Source organism: Enhydra lutris, unplaced genomic scaffold, assembly GCF_002288905.1.
Source record: "Enhydra lutris kenyoni isolate GAN:26980312 unplaced genomic scaffold, ASM228890v2 scaffoldscaffold12, whole genome shotgun sequence".
NCBI classification, from domain to species: Eukaryota; Metazoa; Chordata; class Mammalia; order Carnivora; family Mustelidae; genus Enhydra; species Enhydra lutris.
In genome coordinates this window covers 39,645,448-39,668,478 of record NW_019154096.1, presented here as the reverse complement: position 1 = coordinate 39,668,478, position 23,031 = coordinate 39,645,448, and the positions used below count along the sequence as shown (strand labels likewise).

Below are 23,031 nucleotides of genomic sequence, written 5' to 3'. Positions count from 1 at the left end.
GATGTGGGGCTCGATCCCAGGACCCTGGGATCATGACCTGAGCTGAAGGCAGAGGCTTTAACCCACTGAGCCACCCAGGCGCCCCCTTCAAGTACTTCTTCAAAGGTATTTTACAAATTTTTGTATGTTGTGTTTTCATTTTCATCCATACAATGTACTGTTTACTTCTTTTATTTCTTTTTTGACCTATGGATTATTTAGAACTATGTTAATGGGATTTCCAAATATCTGGGGACTTTCCGGAAATCTTTCTGTTATTGATTTCTAACTTCATTCCCCTGTGATCAGAGGACATGGGTTGTATTTAATTCTTTTCCCTTTACGGACACCTGCTTATGGCCACCATAATAAAGTTTCTTGTGCCTTTGAAAAGAATGTCCATTCTGTTTTGGCAGGTGGCGGCCATTAGGTCAAGTGAGCTGATGGTGTCCTTTCAGACCATCTACATCCTTACCGATATCTTGTCTCTGTGTCCTTTTTTTTTTTTTTTAAAGATTTTATTTATTTATTTGACAGACAGAGATCACAAGTTGGCAGAGAGAGAGAGAAAGTAGGAAGCAGGCTCCCTGCTGAGCAGAGAGCCTGATATGGGGCTTGATCCCAGGACCCTGGGATCATGACCTGAGCGGAAGGCAGAGGCTTTAGCCCACTGAGCCACCCAGGTGCCCCTCTGTGTTCTATCAGTGTATAAAATCAGCCATGGTGTGGGGGGTTTCTATCACAGAAGTTTACAAACACTACGAATTTGGTGGCCTTATTTTCCTCAGAGAGCCTGTGGCTAAACATTTGCCAGCAATGTCTCCCCCCGCCGCCCCCCAGACCCGGTGCTCTGTGTTTTGACAAGGTCCAAGGTAATTCTGATGCCCGCCCCCGAATGTCTCCACCAGATGCTTCCTGTGGACCCCATCCACGTTCTACTACTTTCTGTCACAAGAGGAATGGGAAAGCACACTGCTCCTGCTCCCCTGTCCCTCTCCCTGCCCCCACTCCCACCCAGTGCCTGAGCACAGCGCCAGGATCAAAGCCATGCTCTGGATGTGTGCGAGCAGGAGAGAGCTGGGTGGCCCAAAGACAGATCTGAAGTCCCCTTGCTGTGGTGGGAGCCACACAGAGATTCTCTGGGTGAGAGGAGAATGGTGGGTCCCAAAGTCACAGGCTGGCTCTCCACGACACCTTCTTGCACATAGTCAGCCCGCAGCTGCTACCACAGATGAGAGGCAAAGCTCTCCCGCATCGGACATTGCTGGGGCACCCCCGGCTTGCCCTTGCTAGCCTTGGGACCAGGAGCTGCTGGCTCCACCTTGCCAACCTCCCTCTGCTCCTCCAGGAAGAGGCCAATAGTAGTGCCTGCCCCAGGGGGCCTCCAGAGAGATGAAATCCAAGCATTTCAACCAAGATCCAGGATTCTAGAACGATTGCATAAACAGTGCTATTTCTGCTTTTCTATGTAGCTGGAGTAGAAAGTAATGTCCATGTCAACAGTGTTATTCCCATTTTATGAATGTCAGATTTCTAGACACAGAGGAAGAAAGCACAAGGCCCAGAATCACACACTTACAGAAACAATAAACACCAGAGGCCTCCCCCTTAGCCAGCGATGGATCTTGTCCACACCCTGCAAGAGCATGGCTCCCCATCCCGGGGCGGCACTCCTCATTTATTCCCAGTAGCTCCAGATTCCCTAGCAAGAAAGAAACGATAATTCAGTTACAACAATTACCAGCTGCTTCTCTGGTTTACTGCTATAATTTCTCTAAAGCAAGTCTGTCCACGTAGTGAAGACGCAGTCCTGCCTTTACGTTGCTTCTGTGAGAAAAGGTGTGTCCGTTGGTCCCAGCAGTGCCAGACACCAGCGGCCATGGAAAGGCTGGTTAAACCCAGGAACTGCCTGGAAAAGATGGTGTGAGGAGATGAGTGCTCCGTGAGCACAGGCAGGAGCTGGGAGCTGGGGGTGGTGACATGATCGGGCCCCTTTCCTGGGCAAATGCAGAGACAACAATGTTTTGCTATGTCCCAGGCTCTGCTCTAAGGACTTCCCAGGTATTCATTCATTCAATGCCCACAACAGCCCCCCAAAGTATTATGATCATTCCTACTTCATGAATAACAGAATTGTGAGGTTGCATAGAGGGCTTAAGCAATTTGTCTAAGGTCACACAGTGATTAAGTTCTGAGCCAGGATTTGAACCTGGACAGTTAGGCTGTAGGAATGGAGTTTAAAACAGGCTTCTCATGGAGGGAGCCAAAAATGTATAGTCAGAACCATCTGTGGTCTTAAATAAGCAAATTTGAACATGTACAAAATAAAGAAAAGCCTCTGCAGCCATCAGTCCTTCAGAGAGAAAGGGGGGTCCTGCCTGGCCCTGTGGGTTGGCCAAGGGCTGACATAAAGGTGGTTATGACAGCACTCCAGCTACAGCAGAACCCCCTGAACAGGAATCAGGTGTCTTGATGCCCCCGAGAAGTGGCAGTTACTGTGCCATTGTCCCGACGTGGAAGCTGAGGTTCAGAGAAGTTAAGTGGTGTGCCTGAGGTCACACAGCCTGGAAGTATAGAGCTGAGACTCAAACCTACAGCCCACGCTCTTTCCCTGCATCTCTTAGCCTGACTGCCCGATTCCAGTGTCAGAAAGTGGGGTGGGCCCCCCACCCTGTGTCACGTACATACACAGGTACCCCAGGCACAGGGCATGATCGGTGCTGGGTACCTCCTGTGTGGTAGCTGACTCCCACTGGACAAGAAATGAAATCCCACCCACCAGGAGGGGGTAGAGCTGGACTCTGATCTGTTGATCTGTTGATCCTCCTGTGTCAGCTGGGGGCCAGTTCCCTACAAGAAGCCCGCCTTCCTGTCCCTGACCCTCAACAGCCTAAAACTCAGGCCCCAGGAAGGCTACAGATGGGTGCACTGGAACGGGCAGCGAGATGGTGTGGATGATGGGGGCCGTCTTCCCTGCTCCAGATTTGCATTTCTGTGCCTTAACCAGGGAGTAACGTTTCCAGGCAGTCCCAGCCCTGCCTGTGGGCAGAGCTCTTACCACCGTGTGTGTAAACCCTAGCGCCCACCCGACTCCACCAGGTGCCCCAGACGGGCTCCTCAAGGTACCCAGTCTGCCTAGCCAGGGCCTGGAGGGCCACGCCCCGAACCCCGCGGCCCCACCCTCTCTCTCCAGAAGCCCTTTCCTCGCCATCTCATGCCTCCTGTGTTTGTGTCTGTCTCTTCATTTTAGGGATTTATTTCTCTACAAGGGACCCGGGTGACCGAACTTCTTCCTGGCCCTGAGGACACAGGGAAGCACCTCTTTGAGATCAGCCCAGGTAGGCCCGAGTATCTTTCGGCTCTGTGCAGGGGGCTGGTGGTGGTGACCCCAATGGGGGGCGTCACTGTGCCCCTGACCCAGAAGGGCACACCTCCTTCAGGACGACTCAGAAATTTGGGCCGAATCTAGGGACTATTGCAAATTTGGGTGAGTATTAGAAAATCCAGCCAACTAAGAAATTAGCTTTTGGGTGAGAGGAAAATGTGGATTTTAAAGTTCACAAGAAACATGAGAGAAACCAGTCCATGGGGACCTCTTAGGGCAAAGGTCCAAACACAGCATCTGGATCACAGGCAGAGAAGTCCAGGGAAACCCACCAGCCCGGGGGCAGAGAGTTCAAGTGAGCTCTTTGGTGCATCTCAAAACAGAGAACGGCGACATGGTGGGAGGAAGGGAAATATTTTAACCCAAGGAACTGTGTCATATTAGCAGTTACAAAACCATCTTTTAAAAATTCCCACTTTTAAAATGTGATTGTTGTGGAACTAAACAGATGTGTCTTGAAGATGAGTCAATCTGCTTCTAGAAGGGCTGCTTCCACAGGTGCTGTTTTCCTACCTAGGCTTCCCCCAGACGCAGAGTCTGAGACAAGGCTCTGAGCCGTTTATTCAGAGGGGATTCCCAAAAAAGTAGGGGGAAGGGAGCAGGGAGGGAGGAAAGCCATGTGGGGTGTGCTAGTGAGCTGACTGTTGCTGGGAACGGGGGTTCGATTCCAGCAGGGGTGGTGGAGACTATGGGAGCAGGCTGCAGAGGGTCCCGCCCATGGAGCGAGGAGGCTGGGGGTCACCCGCCTGCTTCCACCTTCCCACTGTTAATTCCACCAGCTGTTTCCTGGGAGCTAACTTGGCACCTCTGGCCTGCCTGAGGCACAGCTGAGCTCTCTACAGACAGAGAAGGCTTGAGCCCATCACAGGAGGTGGAGTGAGGAAGCCACCCTCAAGGATGGGAACAGTGAGCCCTGGGGCTCTGGCCAGGGCATGGGTGATGGGCGACTAGTCATTCCATGCCACCAGCATGCTGTCCACATGTAGACTTCCTTCTGGGAAGTGGTGCCTGTGAACCGAGCGTGCCAGAGTCTCAGAGGGCTCTATGAGCCAACTGGTTTACAGTTTTCAGACAGTCTGAGGGGGTGACCCAACCAGCAGCCTGACCAAGGGAGGGATCGGGCCAGGCTCAGGCCAGCCAGCGGCAGCCCCTGGGGAGCTGCAGTGAGTGCAGCCAGTCCTGGGACAGGGACTTGTTCACCTCTGCTCTGTCCACACTGGGAATTACAGAAGACACAGGCAGAACGTGCCATGCAGGGAGCCCTTCCCTGATTTCATGTCCTCTGTGCAAAATATGAGGACCCAGGGTTTTATTTGGGTTGTCCTACGTGGGTATTTAATCCACTGCAAAACCCTTGGTACTAATACTGCATATTGGAAGGGGGCAGCAGAGAGGCCCCAAGTGTGGCGTGGAAAAGAGAAGCTTGGTTGACTGTGGAACAGGGGCAAAGGCTTCTTCAAAGAAGATAGGGAAGAAATGGAGAGGACAGTGAGGTGGACAGGGCCCGGCCATCTGCAGGAGGGGGAGCAGACCAGGGAAGGGAGGCTGGGGGATGGGCCAGGGGCCCTGGGCTTGGCAATCAAGGAGGAGGAAGGCAGGGAAGCTGGGACTGAAAGGTAGAGGTCAGCACTCACTCACCATGAATTCAGCAAGGCCCTGAGTTTGTGCCCCAAGAACCAGATAGGAGAAACCAGCAGGGTGCAGGCTTTTGATTTGGTTCAGAACTATTTGCAAGGATTTCTTTGCAAATGGCAAGGGAGGGTGTGAAGAGGACCCATTTGTTCATACAAGGCAGCATTCACAGGTCCTGGGGATTAAGATGTGGACACCTCTGTGAGACCATTATTCTGCCTAGCACCATGTTTGAAACATCCTTCTAAGGGAGAGTCCTTTTATGACTATTATATTTTTAAAAATCCTGGGGGTTAGAAAGGATAAGCAGCTTGCCCAAGGATGCACAGCGAGATGGTAGCGGAGGGTCAGGGTGGTATCTAGGGAAAAAGCCACTCACCAGACCAGACCGCTGGTTCGGGACCTAGCGGGTTTCCCAGCAGGGCGAGGGAGGTCTGGGGATGTAGTTATAGGAAGGAAAGTTCCCCCCAGCCCTCTATCCCAAGCCCAGCAGTGCTGTAAGCACCCCATTCATGCCAGCCCCAAGAGCACCCAGCACTACCTTCCTGCCTTTGGACATGTAACCCTCCCGAAGGCTTTGGAGGCCAGGTAGGGGTGGGGTGGGAATGAAGGCAGCTGTGAAGCCACTCAGGAAAAGCGGGTCAGTGGTGGGCAGAGAGGGGTCTGGTCAGCCTTTGTGGAACACTGAGCAGGAAAGACTCAGTCATCTCCCTGGGCGCATCACTGTGACTGCAAAAGGCTAGGTGGGGCTCGGGTATTACCACACCCAATTCCCCAGAGGGGAGCACTTAACGACAACCAGGAAATGTGGCAGAACCCAAGTAGGATAATGCATGAGATCAGTTACATGAATTTTAAGTTATAGTTCTGTTTTTGTTCTTCAACTGTACTTTTAAAAAATCGCAAGTTTCATCAGGATAGAATTAAGAGGAAATAGAAGAGGGGGAAAAGAATACCGTTTGCGCCCTCTAGTGGAGATACCTGCCAATTACATAACAGACATTACAAGCCCTTCTACCTATCCCACCTCCCCCACCCCCCACCCCCACCACACCCCCACCATCCCATCCCTCACATCACCATTTCAACCAGGCCACACCATGATTGGGACTGGGCTATCACAGAAACTAGGTGGTGGAACTGAAGCTTGAGCCACCTCCAAACCAGAGTCTAAACCAGAGTCCTGAGTCAGGCAGAAGGAACCAGGCCCCAGAAAGGGGCTGGGATTCAAGGACCTTAGGTCTTCTCACTTGATGGCTTCTGCCCAGACAGTTAGTTGCCTGGTAAGATCTTTTGATTTGGATTAAGACAGATAAAGATATAGATATAGATAGATATAGATGTTTGGTGTTCACCCTAGTTCTGGACACATAGCTCCTAAAACCCTCAGAATTTCCTAAGTAAAGAGAGTGGTAAAGGTGTCTTTTGTTATGTTAATGAGAAGACTTTTGGCATGTCCCCCAGGTCATCTAAGGATGGACACTGGTTGTCAGGGGAACCAAGCAGGTGTTTAGAAGATAGGAGCTTTTAGGTAGACCTCCGGGTAGGGAGAGAGGCTGAATATTGAGTTCAGTCACCAATGGCCAGTGGTTTAACCAGTCATACCTATGTAATAAAGCTTCTATTAAAAAAAAAAAAAGAGAGAGGGTTTGGAGACCTTCCAGGTTGATGAGCACATGGAGATCTGGGGAGGATGGAGCACAAAAGGAGGGCAAGGAAGGTCCGCGTGCCTTCCCACATACCTTGCCTTAAGCAGCTCTTTCCATCTGGCTGTTCCTGAGTTATATCCTTGTATAATCAACGAGTGATCTAGAAATGAAAATGTTTCCTTGAGTTCTGTAAGCCACTCTAGTAAATTAGTCAAACCCAAGGAGGGGATTGTTGGAATCTCAGATCTCTGGCCCATTGGTCAGAAGCACAATGTGACCTTGCCATTGGCATCTGAAGGCAGGGGGAGGGGAGCTGTCTTGTAGGACTGAACCCTTTGCCTGTGGGATCTGACATTTTCTCCAGGTTAGTGTGAAAATAGAGTAAGTTGTAGGATGCCCAGCTGGTGTCGGGGAATGGCTGGATAATGTGGGGAAAAACCCACATACGCTATAATTAGTGGTCAGAATTTTATCTGGCAAGCCCCACTGCCTCCCGGCCCTTTGAAAGCTGTCTGCCCCTTGCAGACTTGATCTTGTTGGGTTCCCTATCCTGGCAAAGCAGGCATCCACCTCAGGCCAGGTTTAGTCCTCCCTCTATATACACAGGAACGGAGTGAGGAGTGGAGATGCCTGCTTTGGCACGGTGGACAGAAAGAGTTGCTAAATCCACAATACCCTTGTGTCTAATGGAGCAAATTAGGTCATCGATAAAGCAAGGGCAACTTGTCTCAAATTTTCTTCTTCCGGTATTAGCCTAGTGTTACCAAACGGAGGCAGGGCAGCTGCCTACAGGGATTTAGATGGGAGCCCCAAGTCATTCTGGTGAGTAACCGCATGACTGCCACGTCTCCTCCCTCACTGGTATGTCTTGCAAGAGCCCTGATTGCAGGAGAAGCCCACTCAGGCTAACTCAGGCAAAGGGAGAATTGGCCAGAGGTCATGGGGCCACACAGAATCATCAGGAAGCTGGGTTGCTGACTGTGGAAGGGGCAGGCAGCGGGGCTACTCAGTGGTCCTGGAGGCAGGAACAGAGAGCAGGTCAGTGCTGTGTGCTAGAAAGGTTGAATCCCAGCGGACTCCTCAGTCCTGGTGTCGCTTGCTCAAGTCCGGACATTTGTGTTTGTGTTTTGGCCATAAGCCTGCACCTGGTGACCTTGGGGTAGTAAGGAAAGGTCTGTCTACTGGAGTAGACATCTGGACAGACCCGCCCACCAAGACTTCACACAGAGACAGCAAGGAGCCCCTAAAGGGATCCTGGTCCCTTCGGGAAGGGAGGGGAGGAGACTGTCTCCAGCAAACATTATTGCACCAGACACAGTCCATGGTTCTGTTTTCTCAAGGGCCAGGGGTCGCATCATTGGCCTTGGCCTCTCTGCACAACCGCACCAGGCCCCGTGACGGGATGCCTTTCCAGGTGCATTTCCTCCCCCCGGGGTGCAAGGACCTCAGCAAGGGGGCTGAGGATAACCCTTTGTGGGACATGAAGAGCTGCTGCCCTGAATCTGAGGGGGCAGAATAAGGTGCGATCTTCTTGAGCAGGAAGGCAAAGAGGATAGAATAATGGCTGCTCTGAAGTCTGGGCCCTGTTCCCATGACTGAACGCCTGTCTGCTTTGGGCCCGCAGACTATCTTTCTCAAGATAAAGTGCTGGAGACTCTGATGGAGGCCGCCCAGCTCAGAGCTCTGGCAGGCCCCTCACTCTCCCACGGAGCTCCCAGACTGCCTCCCCCTAAACCCCCAAACACCCTGTGGGCCGTCAGCCCTGGGTGCGGGTGCCTCTGACATCCTGGATGTTCGGCTCTAACCAGGGTTGTGGGGTTGAAGTTATAGGCAAAGCGAGCGCTGGCACCATGTGGAAATCCAGGGAGACGTCCATCGGGTCCCAACATGGCAGGGGTGCCGACCCCAGAGGCAGGCTGGTGTCTGTGTGCGGAAAAGAGAGTCCCAGGGAGAGAGTCGGGAGGCCGAGCCCAGGCGGCAGCTCCCTTCACGTCTGCTTGGGGCACTCTCCCAGAGGGGCCTGGTGTCCCCATGGCGTCTGGCTCTAACCTGTGTTCCGGACTGCCCATCTCGCCAGGGGTCCGGACAAGTCACTGAATATCCCTGCGCCTGTGTTTCGTCACTTGTGTACGGGGGGTAGGAACAGAGCTTAAGGCCTCGGGTTTGGGGAAGGTACAGTGAGATCCCTGAGCCCAGCTCCTAGGAGGTACCTAAAGTTTTACATCCTTCCCTCCTCCCTGCTGTCTCTCCATTTACCATTATTATTCTTTTTAAAGATTTTATTTATTTATTTGACAGAGAGAGAGATCACAAGTAGGCAGAGAGGCAGGCAGAGAGAGAGAGAAGGAAACAGGCTTCCTGCTGAGCAGAGAGCCTGACGCAGGACTCATCCCAAGACCCTGGGATCATGATCTGAGCCAAAGGCAGAGGCTTTAACCCACTGAGCCACACAGGCGCCCCGTTTACCATTATTATTATTATTTTTTTTAATATTTTATTTATTTATTTGACAGACAGAGATCACAAGAAGGCAGAGAGGCAGGCAGAGAGAAAGAGGAGGAAGCAGGCTCTGCGGGGCTCGATCCCAGGACAGTGGGATCATGACCTAAGCCAAAGGCAGAGGCTTTAACCCACTGAGCCACCCAGGCGCCCCCGTTATTATTAATCATAACAGCACAGTCACTGCTTAGCTGATACCTGCAAATAAACATCCCAGTACAGACTAGTGCTCTGACAGAGGCATCCCCAGGGCTGAAAGCCCAAAGCTAGGAGGGAGGGTGACTTGCCTGGGTGGTTAGGGAAGGCTTTGCTCTTCCAGATGACCTCCCAGGTGCCACCCAGAAAGAATGGGTTCTAGCAGTTTCTAACGGCTGCACGGGGTCTTTGAAGCCACTCCGGGCCCTGAGCTTGCAGCTGCCTGTCCTTATCCCGCCAGCAGCTCGGAGCAGTCAGGAGCACTGCTACCCGCTATCTTTGAGGCCTGACCTTGAAACAAAGCCAGCGCGCACAGATTACCCCCAGAGAAGTAGACTGATAACGCGCTCCTGACCTCCACAGAGCATGGCTCATCTCATTAGCGGCCTCCCTAGTGGGTGCCGAGCCCGACCTATCTCGGCACCTGGTACCAGCCAGCCTGCATATCGGCCTGACCTCACGCGGCCCCGCTGAGTCTGCCTGCCGAGCGCCAGACGATGGGTAATGACTAGGAATCAGACTCGAAGTCCACCCGCTCCTCACCCCTGGGAAGGAGAGAATCAGCTAGTCCGAGTGGTAGCTTGGACTTCCCGGCTTTGCGGTCTGGCCCTCCAGAAACAGGTGTGAGAAGCTCCCCCCGGGGTCCCTGGAAATAGATGCCCTTGAAGAGTAATGTGCAGTTCATTCTTTTGGCCAGAATCAGGCTCCAGAAGAGCTCTGTTCTATAGAAACCTGATGCAAGCCATGTTTGTCGTGAGATGAACCATTGCGTTGCTCAGTGACACCGGCCACATTCCACCTGTGTCTGATGAACCGAGGTGCCTGGGGAGCTTCAAAGAAGAGGTGACTCAGTGCAATGCTAGTAGAACAGGTGCTCAAGGAGCGCCCTTAAAATGAAAGTCAAGTGGGGAGGGAGGAAGAGTAACTGGGGGAAAAGCCTGGGCTTTGGAGTCCGACAGACCCAGATCCACATTTCAGCTCTGCCGCTCACTAATTTGGAGGACTTGGACTAATCATTTAAATTCTCGAGTCTTCTTTTCATTATGAGATAATAGAAATAAACTTGGCAAGATAGTTGGGACCATCAAGTGAACTAAGATATATGGAGGAGCAGGGGGCACTCCCCCCCCTCCTGCTACCTGTTCTCTCTCCCTCCCTTCCTTCTTCCCCTTCTTTCTTTCTCCTTCCTTCCTTTCTTTCTTTTTCAACTCCTCTCTTATCTGCAATATATAAGCAAGTGTCAAATAAGATTTCAAATTTCTTTTGTCTTTTGTTTAAAAAACAGGAATCTTAGCTTTCCAGCAGTTATTCTCAGACGTCCCTGCGTGCCAGATCCCCTGGAGGGCTTGTTAAAACCAGACTGCTGGGCTCATCCCTAGACTTACTGCTTCCAGAATTCTGGGGTGGGGACTGAGAATCCGCATTTACAGCCATCTCCCCCAGATGATGCTGGTCCAGGAACCACCCCCGGACAGGTCAAAACAGAGCTCACAAAAGAAAGGAATACACTTTCTATTGAATACTTTTTCCAATGGTGCCATTTTCCAATTGTTGAAGACCAAGCCCTGCATCTGTATTTTGCACTGGGCCCCACTAATTCTGCAGCCAGTCTGGAGGACAGTGGAAGAGCAAGTGCAGGGGTAAGGTAGCCCAGAGGCTATGTTTACAGAGATGAGTCTGGAATCAAGAGGGTGCTATCTGGGCCTGGGGCCAATTCGGCATTGTGCTAGGACTGACCGACTGACGCAAACAGTCTATCTCCAACACGGGTTGGGGCTGGAGGCCACCACACTTACCTGCAACTCTGAGGTCCCCCCACAAATCCCCTTTCCACAATAACCTTTTTTAATGATGGAGTTCAAAAGCCAGACCCAGCACTTCCTAGCTACGTGACCTTTGGCAAGTTGCTGACTTCTCCGTGGCTCAGTTAACTTATGCACAAAATATGGATAATTAAAGTATCTTCTGCTTGGGTTAGGAATCAGAGGGAGACTGAGGATACACACACACACACACACACACACACACACACACACACACACACGTGTCCAGGTGTAACTGATGGAATCTGAACGGGCTGTGTGAATTATACCAAATCATACCAAAACCAGTCCGTTGTCTGGTTTGGATATTGTGCTGTAGTTACGTAGGTACATAGGTGCGTAGGTGCGTAGGTACGTAGGTTGTTTCCCTGGGGGAGGCTGGGGGAGGGTCCTCAGCACCTAGGGGCACACTTACATTTCTTTGCAACTTCCTGTGAATTTAGAATTATTTCTAAATAAAAAGGGCTTTGAAAATGTCTACCCGCCCCACAGTGCTGCTGTAACATTGTGCACCTACAGCTTCGGGTAATACCTGTGTTGAGTGTTCCATGAAGTTCGGCAAGTAGTATAACAGGGTGTCCGCAAAATCGAGACACAGAAGATAAACTGATTTTTAAGACGGATGTTGGTGACCTTTCCAAAGAGTCGATTCAGGGTGCTTTTCTTCAACCACCAGACACCTTTTCAGATAAAATGCCTCTGAATTTAAAGCAGCGGGTCCGCTTGTTCATCTCTTAAAACATATGACAATACGGTACTTTCTCTGGATTTTATAACTTTTTAGACACTCGGTGGTGTGTTTGTCAATGGACAGTGTTCCTTACAAGTGTTTCACCTGACAAGGCATTCAATTATTATTTGAAACTCTGCCCCTCATGCTATTAAGCAGTTCACATTCACGTTTCCTGACTTTGTAGACACCTGCGTGTGACTCTCCCTCACCTCACCAGTCTGCCTACCTTCTGTGTGGTTCGCCCCTTGCACGTCTGGTCCCAGACATGTTTGCCAACTGACTGAGTGAAAGGCCACTCATCAAGGAAAACCTGCTCATTCCTCCAAATGTAACTGATCCTGTTCCTGGAGCAGCAATTAGGTCCTTATGTTAATATTCTTCTGCAGGACACAAACAACATGAGATTCTTTTTTTTTTTTTTTTTTTTGGTAAGATTTTATTTATTTGAGAGAGAAGAGAGTTGGGGTGGGAAGGAGATGAGCAGAGGGAGAGGGACAAGCAGACTCTGTGCTGAGAACAGAGCCCAGCACAGGGCTCAATCTCACGACTCTGAGATCATGACCTGAGTTGAAACCAAGAGTCAGATGCTCAACCAGCTGAGGCTCCCAGGAACCCACAACATGAGATTCTTAAGGTAATTTGTTGAGTTTCTTTTTAGACAGGGAAGTGAGAAAGGTACCCTAGCACGTATTGGCCTAATCTTCCTAACACCCTGGCGAGTGGACATTATGCCCATCTTACAGATGTGGAAGCTGGCCCAGAGGGGCAACTTGTCCAAGGTCACCCAACTAGTACAAAGTGGAGTCCAGGCTCTACGCTGCTGCAGGGTCTCACCCTTGCGCAGGCAGGTGCTGGGTACCAAGGCTCTGAGACGTGGAGGGGCACAGACAGAAATTCCTCAGCTGGAGATACTGCGTCTGATAGCGAAGGGGCAACGTGCGGGGGGAGGCACGCTCAGTGCCAGCTCGGAACAAAGATGTAGATAAAATTCTTTGCAAGTGATCTCAGCCAGACTAAATCTCCAGATAAATTAAGATGAGGGGAGGAATGTGGCGGGGATTAGTGGGGGTGGGGGTGGGGGTGGGGGTGTGGTTAGAGGGCCCAGGTCACCTCTGAAAAGCCAAGCCCAGGTGCAGAAGCTTCTCCAGTGGGGAGCCTTCGGCTTAGGAACTTTCTTACACCAAAGGCTGATCTTCAGTGTAGGTCATTCCTACACCAGGTGTGGTCCACCGGCCTGCCGCCTCACCATCCCCTGGGAGCGACAGCCACAAAGGGAGGGGCAAACCAGGGCCAGTGTCCCAGGAGCGGACTCTGGCAGGAAGTATTTTGTTTGGCTCATGAACTATTTTTCAAAGCACAAAGTTTTACTTATGGGAAATATTGATTTCTCTAAAGTAAATGTGGGTTTTTTTTCTCCATATGAACAGTGTGCAGCGGCTCAAGGACGGGTCTCTCTGAGACAGGGCTTGATGGCTCTCCATTTGGCTAGAATCCCCACCACTCCCTAATGTACCCCACCTTCTTCCTCCGTTCATCGTCTGAGCCCGATCTCTATATAAAGGTTCGAAGTCTGAGGGGCGCCTGGGTGGCTCAGTGGGTTAAAGGCTCTGCCTTCGGCTCCGGTCGTGATCTCAGAGTCCTGAGATCAAGCCCCACGTCAGGCTCTCTGCTCAGCAGGGAGCCTGCTTCCCTCTCTCTCTCTGCCTGCCTCTCTGCCTACTTATGATCTGTCTGTCAAATAAATAAATAAATAAAATCTTAAAAAAAAAAAAAAGTTCGAGTCCGAGAACCCTAGTGCTGCTGATCATATGCTCAAATCTGAGACGGCTAGAAAATGACAGTCACACATTGGCTGAATCATTGGACATTTCCATGTACTCCTCATGTGGGGTTGTGGGTAAGGGCGAGGTGTTCACTCACACTGTCTGAGATTCAGGGCTGTCTCGGACTCTTCCCGGGTCTGGGGTCCTGAGGCAGTCACCTAAGCCCTCATGCTTCGAGCTCACCTTTGGTATGATGTCCCCCTAGAAGCAGGGGTGATGCCCCCAGCCTGGCACGTGGTTAGCCAGAACTAATTTGTAAGACATTAGTCCCTGCAGCTGCCAGAACAACATGACACACAGGAATACAGACAGGCATCTATTCCCCGCATTGCTAACATTTCTGCATGAGTGATGTCAATTATTACTCATTAGTGATTATGTTAATTATTGATAGTTTCTGTTTAAAGGTGGACCTCTTTCATAAATGTTTAAAATTCAGTGCGGTTAAATATTTTAGACACTTGAACGTGTATACATATCAAAAGCATGAAATAGGGGCGCCTGGGTGGCTCAGTGGGTTAAAGCCTCTGCCTTCAGCTCAGGTCATGATCCCAGAGTCCTGGGATCGAGCCCCGCATCAGGCTCTCTGCTCAGCAGGGAGCCTGTTTCCTCCTCTGTCTGCCTGCTTCTCTGCCTGCTTGTGATCTCTGTCTGTCAAAGAAATAAAATCTTTTTTAAAAAAAGCATGAAATAAAAACACGAGCCTACGAAATAGAAGCATTAAAGATATTACCCTTCTCATAAAAATTCTTAGCAGATTAAATTAATAAAATAGCCCAACATAGCAGACCAAGCCCCCTAAAATCAACAAAATTTTAATAATCATGAACACTTGAAATGAAATACTATTTGATGTTACTCTTGAATTGTGAGCCTATTTTGTGCGCATTTTTTCCCCCAGCTGTCACAAAGATTTTCACTCGGCGCTGGTGAGGAGAGTGGTCCAAGCTAAATTTGAGGCTAACTCCAAATATTATCCTTTGAATTCTTCCTCTTCAAATAATCCACTTCTCACTTGATACTTTAGAGATTTTATTTTTGTCCTCGTTTTTTGTTGTTCCTAGCAGCGACTACATCTTTTTTAATTGATTAGTAGCTCTGGTTTTATTTCAAAAAAAGAGTTTCCGGAACTCCAGTGTTCTCCTGAGTTGGTGGAGATCCCAGTGGGTCGGGCGGAGCAGTCTCCAGGCTGTTGTGTTTGACTGCCATGGGTTGGGAGGTCTTCGACCCAGAACAAGGATTTATGGTTTCTTCCTCCCCTCTGGATGATGGAGAAATAGAAACCCACTTTCTACACAAGTTTGCTTTTCCTGGATTGAAACTTCTACCATAGCATATCCCCGTGGGTAAACGATTGCAATTTAAAAAATATATATATCACAAAAATGCCCATAGTTTAGCACTTCTTATTTCATTTTTTTAAAGCTTTTATTTATTTGTTATATGAGAGAGAGAGAGAATGAGTGGGGGCGGGACAGAGAAAGAAGCAGACTCCCTGTGGAGCAGGGAGCACGCTGTGGGACTTGATCCCAGGACCCTGGGATCATAACCTGAACCAAAGGCAGACGCTTAACCCACTGAGCCACTCAGGTGCCCGGTTTAGCACTTTTTAAAAGCACATTATTCTGGGGGCGCCTGGGTGGCCCAGTCAGTTAAGCATCTGACTCTTGATTTCAGCTCAGCTCATGATATCAGGGTCGAGAAACAGAGCCCCACTAGGAGCTCTGTGCTCAGTGAAGATCCTGCTTGGGATTCTCTCTCTCCCTCTGCCCTTCCCCCGCCATGATCACATGAGCACATGCACTGTCTCTCGAAAGAAAGAAAGAAAGAAAGAAAGGAAGAAAGAAAGAAAGGAAGAAAGAAAGAAAAAGAAAAGGAAAGGAAAAGTAATAAATAAAAGCACATTATTCTAGAATACCAGAATGTTAAAAACTGGGGTTACAATCAGTTAAAAGACTCTAGATTTGGAAGTTCTTCTGAAGGTCAGTAACGCTTCTCTGGGTTGCCAGGGCACAGCTAGCCTTGATGCTTTACTGAGCGCAAGGAAACAGAGCTGGGGAGGCCAAGGCTTGGAAGGGAGGGAGGTCATTTCTGTCTCCCCCTCACCCATGTCTGCCCGAAACCTCGGAATGTGACTTTACTTGGAAATTGGTCCTTTGCCTGTGCAGTCAGTTAAGATGAGGTCCTGAGTAGTAGAGGTGCTAAGTCCAGTGACCAGTACCCTTACACGGAGAGGGAGATCGGACCCCTCAGACACATGAGGCAGAAGATCCTTGAGGGTGGAGGCAGAGGCTGAATTGATGCAACCACAGACCAAGGAGCGCCACGGATTTCCGAGTGACCCCAGCAGCTAGTCCAGAGCCCTGGAACAGAGGCTCTCCTAAAGCCTTCAGAGGGAGCCCAGCCCTGCCTAGACCCTGATTTCAGCTTCTTGCCCTCAGAGCTCGGAGAGAACACGTTTCTGTCGTGTTAGGCCACCCGGTCGGTGGCCGTTCGTCACGGCAGCCCTAGGGCCAATACAGTCGTGGAGTCAGAAGGGAAACTGCCAGAGCATCTGGCCCTTCTCAGCAGGACCTGCTTTCGCTGACCTTGGCCATCCAAGCCACACTCTTAGGATCCAAAACCCGGAAGACTTGGCTTCTCTTCTCCCTTCCTGCCACAGTGGGTGGCCCATCTCCCCGCGCCCCTTCTCTGCCCAGTTCTTGCACGCAGGCTGCAAGCTATTCCAACCACTGTGTCTCCGTCCCCGGGCCCGCAGCCCGTGACTTCCACGTGCTGTCTATGATCCCATGGAAAGAACAGAGAGCTGCAGGCGTCCAAGAGATCCAGGAAGGAACTGGCATTTCCTAGCTGTGAGCCCTGCCTTGGAAAGTCACCTTGTCTCCCAGAGCGTCCTTGGATGGTGACAGTAACGCCCGTGGGATACAGCCGGGCGTGGCACAGAGCAGGTGCTCTCTACATGTGAGAACCTCCCTCCCTCCCAGGGTCAGACGAGTTGGGAATCCCAGCATTCTGGAGAGCCAGGGTTCTCCTGACGGGCTTGGAGCAGGACTGGACCAGGTGGAAACGGGCCAGAACACACCCTCAGGGGCAGCTCCTGCCTCTGGGAGCAAGAGGCCTGCGAGGGAGGTGGGAGACACAGGTCCTCATCACAGATACACAGACCCCGGGCTGAGAAGGGGTGTGCGTTGTGGGAGGCTCCCGTCTGGTTGCCTGTGTCTGGCACAGAGTGGGACCCCACAAATTCATGTCAAAGGACGAAGGCTGCTGCAGGAAAGAGCCGCCCAGCAGATGGGCCAGAGGGCCTGCAGGCCAGCCCACTGGGCAAGGGCCTGCTCCAAGGAATGTGAAGCGCAGAGATTTCTTTAAGTTGAGAGAAGCTGATCTTCTTTGTTCTATGAAGTGGCCCTCTTAGATATGCAAATGCCTGACAAGTGTCCTGGGATCAGTTTGTAACAGGACCTTTTGTGGCTGTGGGTTTTATTTTTTTTTATTTTTTGAGAGGCTTGGCAAAGATCGTGCTTTTCTCTGGCCTGCAGCAGACGGGCGGGGCGGGGGGGGGGGGTTGCCCCTGACAGTTGGGGGAGGAGAGCTCTGTGGACTGGTCTGCACCAAGAGCCCAGGGGTTCTGGAAGAAATGAGATGGCTACACCCACAAAGTGTTTTCACACTCTTTTGACAACGAGAAATGAACATTGCAGGCCCGGCACACATGGAAGCAAAGGTTTCACAAAAGAGTTTTATTCCCATATGCAGTGTCCAGTGATATTTTTAGTTTTATGTGATGCTATCTCATTTTTTTAAATTACTGGTCAAGACCCACTGAGTTGATTTCATGACCCCCTAATAGGTTGAGCCATACTCTGAAAAATGCTTCTCGGTTTTGGAGTTCAGGAGAGGTGTTGGGTGGGCCTTTCTGGGTGCAGGAAGGGCTCTGAGGCAGGGGAAGGAGAAGCCTTGAGGGTAGTGAGCCCACCCAGGACTGAGGAACTAGGTTTGTGAGGTACAGCGGTCCTGGGGGCTTAGCAGATACTAGAACCCCTCTGACCCAGCTATCTGAGACCTACACGTCCCCTGGAAATTGTGTAGTGTGTGTGTGTGTGTGTGTGTGTGTGTGAGAGAGAGAGAGAGAGAGAGAGAGAGAGAGAGAGAGAGAGATCCCACAGAGGAGGTCTGTAGAAGCTGGTGGATGTCTTCCCAAGCAGGAAGGCTTGTACCACAGGTCCTGTGTGTCTCTGGAGAGACTCGGCAGCCCTCTCCCTCCCCCATGGGGGCATTTCTGTGACGTCCAGCAGCCCAGCCCCACACAGCTGTAATCTTGTGGCCCCCACCACAGCCAGCTTGGGAGGGGACCGCCCCGCGCCCCTCATCCCGGGCCAGCCCAGCACCCTGTGGGAGTGACCAGGTGAGGGAATCCACGGTCATACCCAGAGGCTCTGCATTACCTGTCAGGGAGTCCTCCTGACTGAGCAGGATGCCCAGGCCTGTATGGAACAGCCTGGAGGAGTTGCTGAAAGTGGGCCATCAGTGGCCCCCCAGATATGCAAAACCCGGGGGGATAGGCACTCTACCCACCCCAGCATCTATGCTTTGGACGCATGGCCAATGCCAGCTTCTGTTCAGCAGCCCGATGGCCACCGGGATTGGACAGAAGTGGCCTGGACATCAGTCCACCAGAATGGAGAAATGGGAAGCTGAGCTGTCCTGCATTTTCTCCTTCCACAACTAGGTGGCGGCAGCAAACACAAGTACTCTATTACCCTTCGTAAGGACTCTGCATCCCCATCTCCCTCCTCAGGGGTAGAATTCTCCTAGTACAGCCCCTCCACCTGCCCAGCACCCCATCCACCAAGAAAGGGAAGGCACTTGGGCATTGAATATGTGTCCAGCTCTTTTCTTAGCCTCCTAGTTAATCCTCACAGCCCTTCAGGACCTGCAGCCCCCCTCATTGCCCCCACTGAAGGACTGAGGGTCTTCCAAGGTGTTGCAAGTTGGAATTCAATTCAGACAGCTTTGGCCTCTGTTTCAGTATGGTGGCAAAATGTAAGCCTGAGGGGTGCCTGGGTGGCTCAGTGGGTTAAGCCTCTGCCTTCGGCTCAGGTCATGATCTCAGGGTCCTGGGATAGAGCCCCACATCCAGCTCTCTGCTCAGCAGGGAGCCTGCTTCCCCCTCCCCCTCTTTGCCTGCCTCTCTGCCTACTTGGGATCTCTCTCTCTGTCAAATAAATAAATAAATCTTTTTAAAAAAAATGCAAGCCTGGGCATCAAATCGCCTGACAGCCTCTCATAGCACCTCAGCCCCCTGTTTCAGCCAAACCTGTTTCCTTTTCCTATGGCCATGCACACAGACTTCCCCAGCCTCCCCATCCAGTAAGACAGGTCATATGACTGAGCTCTGGACAATAGAATGTTGCCAGGAGTGCCCATATAGGCTGCTCTCAGCCCCTAAAATCCTGGGGTCTCCCTGCCCCCATTCCGTCCTCTGACAAACAGACGGAGAGGATCCAGAGGATGAGACCAAAGTCCTAGGAGGAGCCTGGGTCCCCAAGTGACCACATGGAACAGAGACCCCTCCCCCCTCTTCCTGTCATGCTGCTCTATACAAGATGGTGACTGGAGCAAGGGAGAGTGTTTATAGCGTTAAGCTACTGCTGTTTTGCTGTTGTTTGTTACCGTAGCAAGCATTAATTACCTGATTAATGAGCTCGCTTTCTTATCTGCAACTTGGGGTTATCAGTCAGAGTCGCTGTGTCAGTGATGTACGTTGTATGTAAATCGCCAAACCTAGGGGCTGGCACAGAACAAACCCTCAAAGGCCCCCCCCCACTGAGGTCCCTCCCCCGCACTGTCAGCAGTCCAGCAATAATGATGACAGCAGCAACAAGGGCTCGTTAACCCCTAGCTGACAGTGCCATGCCTCTAGCTAACTGGACCAGGCAGCTAGTGGGCCAGCTCACGGTGGAGGGTCTCTTCTCCCGTGGCACGTGTGGATGCTATGAGCTCTCAAGGGTACACAGGTCCTCTCTATGCAAAGGCTTCATCTCCTGGAAGTTCCCTCTAACTTCAGAGACACACCATCAGAGAGGACCTGTAGAAGGGATGCTGAGCTAAGGGGATCATACGTACCTAAAGTGACAGGTGAGAGTCATGCTGCCTGTCTCTTCCCCTTACTAGCTGTGGGACCCCAGGTAAGTCACTTAGCCTCTCAGTGCCTGAGTTTCCCCATCAGTAAAATGCGGAGGTAGCAGGATTCTTGTGGAGACTGAGTTAATATATGTAGGATGCTCAGAGCAGTGCTTGGCATTCAGCAGGTGCCCAATATGTGTTGCTCTTCCTACCGAAGCAGGTATCCCATTTGGTAACTCCTGGTCAGGCAGCTGAGACCATCTTCAGCACCGAATGCGTGGAAAAGCCTGAGGCCACAGTTTCCCTGCAGGAGGTACAGCTGCAGCTGTCCAGGCCCCAGGCTGGGGGCAAAAGCCCTCACGGCCGGCTGGCCAGCCTCCCGCTCTTTCCCATGCTGCATTTCTCCTGGGGGCAGGAGAGGAAAGAAAGAAAGGCAGAAAGAGCAGGTGGGGGCAGGGATGGGGGTGAGACTCCAGGAAAAGACAATGGGCTTTGTAAAATCCCTCTCTGGGCAGTCTGGCCAAGTTCAATGGCTGCAGGCCACATGAACAGCAAGAAAAATGTGGCCCAGGAATTTCTCCCCAACGATTCCTCTTGTCTTTCTCTGTGGGAATTTGGAGCTGCAGACACATTCCTTCCATGAACAACGTCCACAGCAGCTGAAGACCCATTGGCCAGAGCTGGGGAGCCCGGCTGGCCAGGCACCTCTGGGGACCCACCCCCAGTGCCCCCCAACTCCCGCCCTGAGGAGTGGGTATGGCAAATGTACAGGGAAATGGGCTCTCGCTGGCAGACTTCAGAGCCCCCTCTGCTTCTCCCCAGCACTGCACACACCTCTCAAGAGCCAACTGTCTGGACAGCTTGTGCAGCTGCTTTTCCCTAATCTGTCACCCAGAAGTGGAAACGAGCCATCTTGGACAGAATTCCCACCTCTTAGAGAAGGGAATTCACTTTTTTCTAAGCCAAGTACTTCCCAACTTATTAGGAAACAATTTCCCAATGCTCTAAAATTCTCTTAAAACAGAGGGCTGCAAAATACATAAACCTACAGACCAAATATGGCTTACCACCTGCTTTTGTAAATAAAGTTTTATTGAAACACAGCCACACCCATTCATTTATGTACATAAATGAATGCCTGATTGCATGCTGTAAGGGCAGAGTTGGGTAGCTGTAATGGAGACCAAATGCCTGCAAAGTTTAAATATGTTTATGATATACCCTTTAGAAAAAGTTTACTGACTCTTGGTTTAAAGTAGACTATATTACAGGACTTATTTCCTTATACTTGTATGAGATGGCTTCTAATGAGGGCTCTTAGAATAAAATGAAGGTAACACAGTAGTCATAATTTAAAAAAAAATTAAGGACCAAGGAAAATGCATATAAAAGTAGAAAAGCAGGGCGCTTTGGCTGGCTCAGTCTGTAGAGTATGCAACTCTTGACCTTGGGGTCATGAGTTTGAACCCCATGTTGGGGATAGAGTTTGCTTTAAAAAAAAAAAAAATAGAAAAGCAAAATCGGGACCCAAAAGTAGGGATGTGATGCCCTACCTTAGGGCCTTCATACTTGCTACAGCCAAACTTTAAATTTTCCTTGAGCTTCCTGGCAGCCAAAGGGAAAAAGAGAAAGGTAGTTAAGTTTCATTAAGGGAAACAAAAAGCAGACCAGTCCTTATGGAATCCACAGCCTTTTCTAGCACAAAGCAGTGTAGGCCTGCTTCAAATAGACTCTACCTTCCCCAGAGTCACATCCTTTGTTAAAAAAAATAAAATAAAAGGGGGCGCCTGGGTGGCTCAGTGGGCTAAAGTCTCTGCCTTCAGCTCAGGTCCTGATCCCAGGGTCCTGGGATCGAGCCCCACATCAGACTCTCTGCTCAGCAGGGAGCCTGCTTCCCCTCCTCTCTCTCTGCCTGCCTCTCTGCCTAATTGTGATCTCTGTCTGTCAAATAAATAAATAAAATTTTTAAAAAGGAAAAAAGAAACCAGAACAATGAGTGTGTAAAATGAATAGCAATGGCAATGCTGCTGATGACAGATAACATGGGAAGATGCGTGCTAGTGAACACACTTAATCAAACATTGAAATTCAAACCATTTGGCTTCCGTGCACTGTGGCAAAAGTGCACAGAACATATTTTGAGGTACCAGGAGAGCAACCTCCCTTTTCTTATCGTTTCTGCAGGTCTGTTTGTTTCAGAGCAAAAATCGAAGCCAAGTGGAGGTGGCCCCCACTTGTCACTGACTTACCTTTCAGGGCCTGGCACAAAGCAGGCCCTCAGGAAATGCTTGATGTGGGGTGGATCTAGCCTCTTTGGGCCATGGATTTCCCATGAAAAGTGAGGAAGTTGTACTAAACCATTAAGTCTTTTCAATTCTAGAACATCTGTGTGTCTTGGTGGTGTACATGTGGTGTGGGCACCCTGGATTTTGGCCAAAATCCTAACACAGATCAGAACTATGATGGGAGAAGAAGAGACGGGGAGGCAGCCCAGAGGGAGAACCTTACTTCTCAGGGGCAGGAGGCAGGAGTCTGGTCATTAGGAAGGTGACCTATGATGGTCACACTGCCCAGACTGCAGGTGAGCTCTCCCACCGAGCAGCTGTGTGACGTCGGGAGCTCATGCAGCCCGAGCAGGTGTCCACAGCCTCTCCTGTAACAGGAGCATGCTGACGTCTCCCCATCACCAGGATGCTGTGGACAGGAAAGGAGATGCTAGCACCAGTATGAGCGAGAGGCCGTGACACACAGTCTACAAAGTGACTTTGTCTTCAAGAAGCCCCTTCTACCAGTGCCAAGGCTTCCAGGAAGGGGCCCTGACACTGAAAATTTAACAGAGCAATGAGCCTCCCATGGCTTTCCTTCCAGGCATGGTCCAGCCCTGCACAGGGGTTGTCTTTTCTATCCCATGTCTCACCTACAGATATGCCTTAGACCCATGGGGCACTGAATTTGACACCAAGTATTATCCCTTTTCCTTCCAGAATATCTCCCAGAGAGTCATTAAGAGCTCAGGCCCCAGAGTAAGATAGGCCGTGTTCCAATCCGAGCTCAGACACTACTTAGCTATGTGACCTAGTGCAAATTACTTTATGTCTCTGTGCCTTGGGGTCCTCCACCTTAAAGTGGAAATAATGACGATCCCTAACACATCGAACTGCTCTGAATTTGGATGGAATGCCAAGCT

At 50.7% G+C, this 23,031-nt stretch overlaps 1 protein-coding gene across 1 annotated transcript in view; it reads left to right on the top strand.

Moving 5' to 3' along the window:
* Nucleotides 1–23,031, top strand: part of LOC111145094 (Rho GTPase activating protein 22) — a 167,231-nt gene that overhangs the window by 77,249 nt on the left and 66,951 nt on the right. The window contains exon 4 of the mRNA XM_022499727.1: nucleotides 3,230–3,317. Coding sequence (XP_022355435.1) covers nucleotides 3,230–3,317 — 88 coding nt within the window. The remainder of the gene's footprint in view (nucleotides 1–3,229; nucleotides 3,318–23,031) is intronic.